Genomic DNA, 10,118 nt, shown 5'->3' on the forward strand with positions numbered 1-10,118 from the left:
AAGTAAACAAAGACCACATCGCGGTTCTGTACCTGACATGCGTGAGATTATGTGTTTATTGCCATTGTTAAATGTCCTGTAGTTTTGTTTGACATAGTATAGATTATTACATTGTCATTATCTAATTTGTGGATTCTAACTTGCTTGCTCGACAAATAACGTTACATAATTTGTTAATTCTTTAGCTTGCTGAATATGTAGCTTTAGCATGGCTAGCAGAGCAGCAGTACTTTCTTAATCCGTTTGACCGTCTTAGATCTTTCTGAACGAACATAGACATTAACATTTGGAGGACAACAGTACAGTTTCGAATCTCGAACCCATATAAACTAGGAAAATCATTTGAAAACGACGGTAAATATTCGTTTAAGTATCAGAAATGAACGGGCAAGCTGAAGTAGAGGTGGATTACAAGAGAAAATACAAAAATCTCAAACGCAAATTAAAGTTTCTGGTATATGTGCGTATCTATTTTTCAGTGTTAATTTTTTATTTATCATTTCATACTGTTGTTAACCCTCTGGCTACTTTTTTCTGTTCAGGAGCAAGAGTGTTTTCAGGAGGAGCTGAGAAGAGCTCAGAGGAAACTATTAAAAGTTTCTAGAGACAAAAGGTAGAACCTGTAGTCTTGTTATCAAAGTTATCAAATGCTTTCCTCTTGCTTGACCCACATGCACATAATTAAACACTTTTGTTTGTGTCAGTTTTCTGTTGGACAGACTTTTGCAGTATGAAAGGGTGGATGAAGAGTCTTCCGGTAGGTCTCTAATGAAAATGCTCGTCTGCAAACCTCTAGGAATCTTCAAGGGATTTTGTGGTGGATTACAAGAGAAAATACAAAAATCTGAAACGCAAATTAAAGTTTCTGGTATATGTGCGTATCTATTTTTCAGTGTTATTTTTTTATTTATCATTTCATACTGTTGTTAACCCTCTGGCTACTTTTTTCTGTTCAGGAGCAAGAGTGTTTTCAGGAGGAGCTGAGAAGAGCTCAGAGGAAACTATTAAAAGTTTCTAGAGACAAAAGGTAGAACCTGTAGTCTTGTTATCAAAGTTATCAAATGCTTTCCTCTTGCTTGACCCACATGCACATAATTAAACACTTTTGTTTGTGTCAGTTTTCTGTTGGACAGACTTTTGCAGTATGAAAGGGTGGATGAAGAGTCTTCCGGTAGGTCTCTAATGAAAATGCTCGTCTGCAAACCTCTAGGAATCTTCAAGGGATTTTGTGTGCTAAGAGTGTTTTTGTTTTCAGACTCTGATGCAACAGTTTCCTCAGACAGTGATGGAGAAGGAGCCAGAGAGAGAGACAGGGAAGCAGGGAAGAAGTGAGTTTGCAACTAATAGATTTTTTGTGGATTTGACAGATTTTCTTGAGCACAAAATTAGCATATTAGAATGATTTCTGGATCATGTGACACTGAAGAACATAAATTATATAAATATATGCTTGTAAATACACGTAAATATTTTCAAAATATATACGTGCATATGTGTGTATTTATATACATAATAAATATACACAAATATACAGCACACAGATAATTATGTAAACAAAAACTTTTATTTTGGATGCGATTAATCGTTTAAAAGGTAGAACCTGTAGTCTTGTTATCAAAGTTATCAAATGCTTTCCTCTTGCTTGACCCACATGCACATAATTAAACACTTTTGTTTGTGTCAGTTTTCTGTTGGACAGACTTTTGCAGTATGAAAGGGTGGATGAAGAGTCTTCCGGTAGGTCTCTAATGAAAATGCTCGTCTGCAAACCTCTAGGAATCTTCAAGGGATTTTGTGTGCTAAGAGTGTTTTTGTTTTCAGACTCTGATGCAACAGTTTCCTCAGACAGTGATGGAGAAGGAGCCAGAGAGAGAGACAGGGAAGCAGGGAAGAAGTGAGTTTGCAACTAATAGATTTTTTGTGGATTTGACAGATTTTCTTGAGCACAAAATTAGCATATTAGAATGATTTCTGGATCATGTGACACTGAAGAAGTAATGATGCTGAAAATTCAGCTTTGCTATCTCAGGAATATATTGCATTTTAAAATACATTTAAATTAGTGCTGTCAAACGATTAATCGCGATTAATCACATCCAAAATAAAAGTTTTTGTTTACATAATATACGTGTGTGGAAAACATTTATTTGAAATTGTAATAATATTTTATAATGCTGCTGTATTTACTGTGTTTTTGATCAAATAAATGCAGCCTGGGTGAGCATAAGAGATGTCTTTATTTTGAAAAACATTAATAATAAATTTTACCGACCTAGTATAGAGACTTTTAATGGGTTGTTGAATAAACATTTTAATGCATGTGTGCCTTTTGAATTTTGCCATAGTCAGAATTACATAAGTACTCTGCCTATTTACCTTTCAATCATCCATTGAGCTTAAAAATGTAAGATTTGCCAGTTATATGCTGCTTAAAAGAAATGAGTCCATCTGGTTGGAAAAGATTTGTAAAAGCAAAATATTGTATATCCACAAGACTTCATAGAACATAGTAACTCATAGGCAGTGACAGATAATGCAATTGAAAAGCTTTGAATAAATTATGAATGCAAAATGTTAATTCACTTCAGAAAAAAAAAGACATACTCAACTAAAATAACAAATTTGTTTGAAATGTTGCTTGTGGCTAAATTAAATTACATTTGAGACAGATGTGGCCACTTTTCTGTTTTGCTTTTTTCCAAGTTTTGTCAAGATAACATGTGCTTTGTTTTTTTAAATTTGTATAGCTCTGCCTCTTCAATAAATCTATTGATTTGTTTTTAGAAGGAGGAGTCCTGGGGTTCCTCCCGTCCCGTCGTCCTCATCTCCTCATCTCTCACTCCTGTCCCGCTCTGGTGCGGTTCCTCTCCAGTCATCTGCTCCGGCACAGTATCTCAACACTGTGAGTACATCACACCTCCATGTGCGCGCCATACGTCTCATACTGCACTCATGTTTTTCAGTTACTCACATTGTTTTGTCACCAGTTAATTTGTCATTTTATTCATTTTCTCTCTTTTTGTCTTTGTATCACCTCACCTGGTTTATATGGACTACACACACATCACTCTGGGTACTCTGGGTGTGTGTGGGAATGACTGTTACTCTTTGGCGGCCTTGTGTGTGTGTGTGTGTGTGTGTGTGTGTGTGTGTGTGATTCTGGGTGAGTAGTTACCCTTCCCTCCTGAGTATTTGGCTCCCTCTGCTGAGCGAGTGAAGAAAGAGAGAAAAACAAAACTGGCCAAACACAGGAAAGACGGTTCAGGGAAGGTGAGAGAGGGACAGAGAGGTTGACGCTGGAAACACAATGGCCTAGATTCATGTGGCCTTTATTGCTACACTGTTTGTCATGTCTTGTAGTAATCTTACCGTTACAGTAACACACTTCTTCATACATTTTAGTTACATGTGTTTCTGAAATGTAGTCTTAAGACATTTCTCTGCTTGTCCCTCTTATTCAGGTGGTTGGCCCACTCACGTCCAGTTACCCTGCAGGCAGTGGTGCATCTGGGGGTGCGAGTGGGCCGTTCAGCTGGGTACCACAGCAGATGCTGAGTGAGGATGCAGCCGAGGAGGAGGGAGAGAGTGAAGGAGAGAGTGACCGAGGAGAGGAGGAGAGAGGAGAGGGTGATGAGGCAGAGCTGGTTATTGACATACCCAATGAGTGAAGGTAATAGACAAATACAGGCCTCTGTGAGCATTTAACAGGAGCTTTCATTTAATTCAAAATACACACAAGATGCTTTTCCAGGGCTCAACAATAAAAGTGGCAAGATAATGTTATCTAGCTGGCTAACATACACTACTATTCAAAAGTTTTTGAAAAAAAAGTCTCTTGCTCACACCAAGGCTGCATTTAAAATGTAAAACAGAAGTATTGTTAAATACTAAAATAACCCTTTTATTTTAATATTTTATAAAATGTAATTGATTTCTGTGATGCCAAAGCTGAATTTTCAGCAGCCATTACTCCGATCTTAAGTGTCACATGATCCTTCAAAAATCCTTCCAATATGCTGATTTGGTGCTCAAGAACATTTTTTTTTTTACTGTTGCCAATGTTGAAAACAATTGTGCTGGTTGATATTTTTGTAGAAACTATGATAGAATTTAATAGACAAGTTCAAAAGAAAATGTATTTGAAATATAAATCTTTTGTAACAATGTAAAATACATCCTTGCTCAATAAATGTATTATTATTATTTTTTTTTGTTTTAAATAAAACAATCTTACCCTAAACATTTGAACAGTAGTGTGTTGCTTTGTTAAATGGCAAAAATGACTTAAAAGTTTTGGTAAGAATGCCATGAAAACTACAGATGCTTTGCTTTATTCCTTTCTAGCAAAAGTGTGTTTATGCATTTATGGAGTTATAATAATAGTTTCCTTTTGAAAAGAAAAAAAAAAAATAGCTGAAAAAATGTAAAAGAAAGCTTACCATTTAATAAATATACTATTTTCTTTCTAGCAAATATAAAAATACATTGCTAAGTATAATAATTGATAGTTTTATTTGTGGTGGGGCTGTTGAAAGTGTTGGCAGGACAACCAAAAATATTTGTCATTGTTGAGCCCTGTTTTGTGAACCTGTTCTGTACACCTTACATAAACATATTATTAGATCATTCAGACTCTTCCAGATAGGTAGGTACTCCATTTATCCTGTGTGGGAAATTGGAGATTGACCAAGTAAAAAGCATTTTGTGATTCGTCATTAAGAAAATTCGATCTGCGTTATATTGGCATTTGGGTGTATAACAGATTGGGTTACAAAAAAATCTCCTGACTCATCGTAGATACTGGATAGGCTTATTCTTTAAAGACTGCTGAGCTGCAATGTATTACCTGTAAGTGTGCCATAAATGTATAGTTGCGCGACAGCATTTAGACAATAAGAACGGGGGGAAGAGAGTGAGTGAGCAGAACAAAGAGAGAAAAACACCCTGAGATTGAGAGAGCCACACCCATTTTACCCAGGAGCACATCGACACTAGTCCAGGCAAGCTGCTGTGGGATTATAAAACACACACACACACACACACACACACACACACCAGCTGAACATGAACTAGACACGACAATACCTCTAACAGTTTATTACCAGGATTATTTGTCTATAATAAAAGATATAAAATGAATGCAATTAAAATCTCTTTCTTTCTTTACACAGGTGCCGAAGGAAACTGCAAGCAAAAATTTTTCAAAATCATTCTTGTTTAATGCATTTTAATGTCCTCTGTTATTTTTTTAAATTAAATATTTAAAATGTTCTCTTGTGTTTGAGTCAATACACCAGCACCTGTTTTCATGCACCACCTCTGATTTGTGGAATTCCAAGTTTATGACTGGACGTTTTTCATGTAGATGATGCCAAAATGTTCTTTTGGCCATAAAAATGACTTTAGCTGCAAAAATGGCATGCTGTAGTGTTGATGCTGGGGAATGCTGACACACAGGTAGTCATTAAGGCGTGTGAGAGGTGTGTGTACTGGTTTGTGTGCATTATAGCAATACTAAGACGAGGTGTAGTCAGAAAGTGATTTAGAAAGGGAGGGATGGATGAAAGAGTGAGAGAGTGAAAGGGGGAGGGATGAAGAAGGTGAGATTGTGCCCAGGCTCATTCTGCATAGCTGAAGAGAGAGAGAGAGAGAGAGAGAGAGAGAGAGAGAGTGTAGCAGGTGCTTGTTTTATGTAGCTGCTAGTTCAGCACTGTTAGCTGCAGTCTCTGCTTCGTTGTACTGAGGGTTCGGCCATGCTGTTTGCTCTGCCCAGACTCGCTGTGTTCATCTCTGCAGTGCTGTTTAACGGTGGTGTAGTCCGGGCAAGTACACACACGGATCTTGATCCAGGGTTCCTCCAGTGTCAAGAGTGTTTTTTCAGAGGCACACCTCCACACTCACTGTCTGAGCTGGGTTTGGAGCAGAGGTGTCACAGACATCTGACCGGACGGCCTTTTGCATCGCTCTATAATGCCAACTGCCAAGCCACCGTCTATACGGCCCTTCACCTCGGCTTGAATAATGGATGGGGCAGAGGAGAGCAGAGCACGGTGAGACACTGTTTTTCTCTCCCTTAGTCACTGTCTTGGAGGAGCTTATATAGACTTCAGAGGAAGATTTGAGCAAATATAGATTTGCTAAAAATGCATTGTTTTGATGAAGTGTTGGTTGTTATTATCTTACGGGTAGAGCTATAGTACTAAATGAGGTTAAGTACAGGTTATAGATGCTTTTAGAATAAAGTTGCTTCATTTCTTAATACAAATTGGAAAACGTCTGCAAAATCAGTCATGTGCAACCAACATGCAGAAAACAAACAGGAAATGACATCATAGAGAGTATCCCTGGAGACCCTGTGTGTCAAAGCCAAAAAGTCTCCTAAAATATCAGATAATTGGACCTTTTTATGACAAGACAAGGTTAATTGTAAAATGTCATGTGGTGCAGCTCCCCAGAATCTAGCATCAATATATAGAGTACATTTTTAAGAACCATTTTTAATTTCTTTGTTATGGTCAGTCTTACAGACAAGAGCAATAGATTGGTGTTATCCAGAATGCAAACTAACCCATTAAGACAATCTGACTGCATTTAATTAACAAGGCTGTTCATGTAACTGACTCGGAACAGGTTATTTCATTCAAAACAACCTCAAAAACAACCTCAAAACATACATCTCATTCCTCTCTATCAGCCACAAAACTCGCAATTTCAAATTCTTTGTGTAAAGAGAACATTCTGTCATTTCTTACTCACCCTCATGTTATTCCAAAACAACATCTTTTTATCTGCGGAACAAAAAAGAAGATATTTTAATTAAATAAAGTCTCAGTTTTTTCCCATATAGTGAAGATCAGTGGGGTCCAATGTTGTTTGGACCCCAACATTCTTTAAAATATATTATTTTACATTCTGCAGAAAAAGTCATGTAGGTTTGGAATGACATGAAGGTGGGTACTGTAAGTGATGCCAGAATTTTCACTTTTGGGTAAACGGTCCTTGTGCATTTTTGTCCATACATTTGGAATTAAGCAAGTAATTAAGTGTACCTGTCTTTTTTTAACCCATCAGCAGGATGCCAAAGAAGAGATCAATGATGATTCCCCTGTGGCTATCCCAGCTCTTTACAGAGGAACCACTAATGAGACCCCATCACCCCATCACAGCTACCCTCTCTTTAAATGGGATGCTTTGACAGCAGAGTTTATACGGAGCTCCATCATACCAAGGTGTTCAAAGACAAGTGGAGAAATGTACGTGCAGATTGGTTTAGGTGGTTTAAATGAGTGCAGGGGAGAACTGTTGTGGTCAGCAGTGTGTTGTGCTGCATCAGATGGAGAGGGTAGTTTCAGTGTTGGGCTAGTGAAGGAGGGGGATGTGAAGGTGCTCAGCATTAAGGCTTTGGAGGAGCTGATGGGAGTTACAGGCCTGTTTTCAGGAGGTTGTGGTGAAGTAGGACATCAGAGCGAAGAGGAACTTGCATCGCTCTTGAAAAAGCAACTAAATGGCATCGAAACACCCAACTCTGGTGTGCAAAGTGAAGAGCACATTGGCGAACACAATTCTCAGGAAGCAGAAACATCAGAATCAAGAACGGAGAAAGTGACTTCGGAGCATGTTAATGGTGAAGCCCAAAGCTACACATCTTTGAGCTCAGACATGGAGATTCAAGAGAGCACCAATGAGACAGAGAGCTCCGAGTCTGTCCTCCTCAAAGTTTTGTCTTCCACCATTTATCTCTTTTATGCCCCTTTCTCTCCGATCGTAAACAGAGTCACTAACCTTCCCTTCCAGCTAACCTACATTCTTCAGGAAGATCTGGCTGTTCTGGCCTCGGTGCCTGGTGACAGCTACACTTTGGTCAACAACTTGGTCTCAGGGGTGTATTCTGGTATTTCATGCATCTTGAACACCTTGTACCAGACAGGAGAAACAAGCGTGTGCACGACTTACGCCTGCCTCAGTCCATTAGCTGAAAGTCTGTTTGTGGCTTTCCAGGAAGGATTCATAGGGACAGGCACTCTGGCGTCGGATGCCTTGGGAATCACGACGGGAACAGTGGGAAATGGTTTTAGGATCATCAGGATGATTCTCGGGTCAGTCTTGGATCAGATGGTAGATTACCTATGTGTCGTATCCTCAGAAATGGGCCACCAGGTGTCAACAGTGGGAAGTGGGGTTGGCAAACTTACCTGGAGAAGTGGAAAGGGGGTGGGCCACATGCTTAACATTGTAGCATCCATCATAGGTGGAGTAGTGGACAATACACTATCGAATGTCCAGGAAGCTTTTGGAGGGAGCTCAGGGGAATCATCTGAATTGCAAACACCTGACTTGCTGAAATCTGAAGTGGTCGGTGAATAGACTTAAATGTGTGTATATGCCTGTTAGATACCTTATTTGCATATTACACCACAAATAGAGTGCATTAGTGCCTGTCCACTTTTTTAGCGGCCTTGGTTCCGGAAGTATTTTTCCTATTTATTTTTCCCATAGAGAAGTCTTTGTTAAGGAGTTAACAAATCAAGCCAACTATCTACTACTGTAGGTGAATCATAACATTACAAACTTTGATTTAAAGAATCACATGATTTGAAAAGGTGTAGGACTGTGCACTTAACATATTTTATGTGATATATTTCCAAATGATGTCATTCGCAGTGTTTCATGGAGGTGGACAGCTGTTAAAGAGTTGGTGCAATTTGTTGTTTCAGTTCTCCAAATGATGGAGATTTTTCTGCAGAATCATAATGTAGTTTGGAATTGATGTTGGAATCGAGCATTTAAAAATTAAGTAGAAATAATGCAGACTGATGGCTTCAGCAAAAGCATATACCATCGATTACCAATCTTGTAGCTCACAGTAGGTCTGTCTTTAATGATTTATAAGTTACTGTTAAAAATCAATTCCCCTATGGAGAAACCGAATGGGATTTTTACTTCCGGATCCTGACAGTTGCACTCTATAAGTGTCAGGCTGCACACTGAATATTAACCATATGGCATGTGGTTATGAATCATGAAACCTCTGTTTTACATTCTGCCTTAAAATACCTACATAAACCTACTAATTTTTTGAAAAAAGAAAGGTGCTGGGTGATTTGTAACTCTTTCAAGGTGCTGAGAAATGTTTGTTAAGTGTCAGAAAGATGATGTAATTGTTGTGAAATGTTGGTCATTTCATCTGACATATAAAGACCTTGCTATGGTTTATATGCTGCAATAAAACCTCTTCTCTGTGAGTCATGCTCTCTGTCATTTATAGTCTGATCTATAACACAAGACCTACTTCAAGGTAATCAATGTAAATCTACTGAATAAGACTATAAACAGCAAAGAAAGTTGAGGAAAATATTTTTAATGTACCCTCACTTATTATTAGAACAGCACATGGCTGTACATAATCTTATTAAGATGAGTCATTTACGTGAATAAAATATGATTGTAAAGCAAAACCTTTATTAAGTGATATAAAACAAAAATGTACATATACAGGTTCATAATATTTAGCCATATTTTTCTTGTGAGGAGTTTTCATAGATCTCCGAATACGATCATCCTTGTGTAAGAGACTCCATCCTAAAATTTAAAAGGTACCTATAGGCCTAAAAATTATTTTATAAAGACCCAATTGTGCAAAATTAATATTATAAATGCCTAGAATATTATTTGGAAAATAGCCTAAAAGCCTATTTAATAGTTTCGTCACATTTTTTTTTTTAAAGTAGCCTATACTGTATTAGATGTATTTATTTATTTGCTTAGGCCTACTTGATGAATTATCTACTCATTTATTTTAACCTGTTTTTTTTTTATTTGATTATTTACTCTTATTTATTTTAATCTTATTTTTATTATTTATCTATTTCGTTTTTCTTTAAACTTTTCTACAGACCCCCTCGCACTCCTTTGCGGTCCCTAGTTTTAAAACCTTTGATTTAAAAAGATAAGATCGTTACAAAAAGGCTTATGAGATGAAATTTGTATATATTTGCTCTTCAAAATCATAAAGTTTTAAAAGGTTGTCAATACTTTTATCTCTACATTCAAAATAACAAATAATGTTCTTTACTGGCAACAGTATAGGCTACTTCTGTTAGCCCCCCCCCCCCCCCCCC

At 37.6% G+C, this 10,118-nt stretch overlaps 2 protein-coding genes across 5 annotated transcripts in view; both read left to right on the forward strand.

Annotated features, from left to right (window-relative positions):
* LOC107700174 (valine--tRNA ligase-like) overlaps positions 1–10,118 on the forward strand; it is a 29,352-nt gene that overhangs the window by 3,711 nt on the left and 15,523 nt on the right. The window contains exon 2 of the mRNA XM_016501727.1: positions 7,973–7,978. The gene's annotated coding sequence lies outside the window, so the exon portion shown is untranslated. The remainder of the gene's footprint in view (positions 1–7,972; positions 7,979–10,118) is intronic.
* Positions 1–10,118, forward strand: part of LOC107700176 (INO80 complex subunit E-like) — a 26,953-nt gene continuing 16,835 nt past the window's right edge. The window contains exons 1-8 of one of the 4 annotated variants that reach the window (XM_016501733.1): positions 1–460; positions 543–613; positions 705–757; positions 1,256–1,328; positions 2,785–2,902; positions 3,172–3,270; positions 3,462–3,670; positions 5,172–5,747. In XM_016501733.1, the coding sequence (XP_016357219.1) occupies positions 380–460; positions 543–613; positions 705–757; positions 1,256–1,328; positions 2,785–2,902; positions 3,172–3,270; positions 3,462–3,668 (702 nt within the window). In that variant the 5' untranslated portion in view covers positions 1–379 and the 3' untranslated portion in view covers positions 3,669–3,670; positions 5,172–5,747. Of the gene's footprint in view, positions 461–542; positions 614–704; positions 758–1,255; positions 1,329–2,784; positions 2,903–3,171; positions 3,271–3,461; positions 3,671–5,171; positions 6,051–7,071; positions 9,236–10,118 lie in introns of those variants that run through there. The other 3 variants (XR_001635525.1, XM_016501731.1, XM_016501732.1) reach the window with 3 other exon arrangements.

This window comes from Sinocyclocheilus anshuiensis, unplaced genomic scaffold, assembly GCF_001515605.1.
Source record: "Sinocyclocheilus anshuiensis isolate Anshui unplaced genomic scaffold, SAMN03320099.WGS_v1.1 scaffold955, whole genome shotgun sequence".
Lineage (NCBI taxonomy): Eukaryota > Metazoa > Chordata > Actinopteri > Cypriniformes > Cyprinidae > Sinocyclocheilus > Sinocyclocheilus anshuiensis.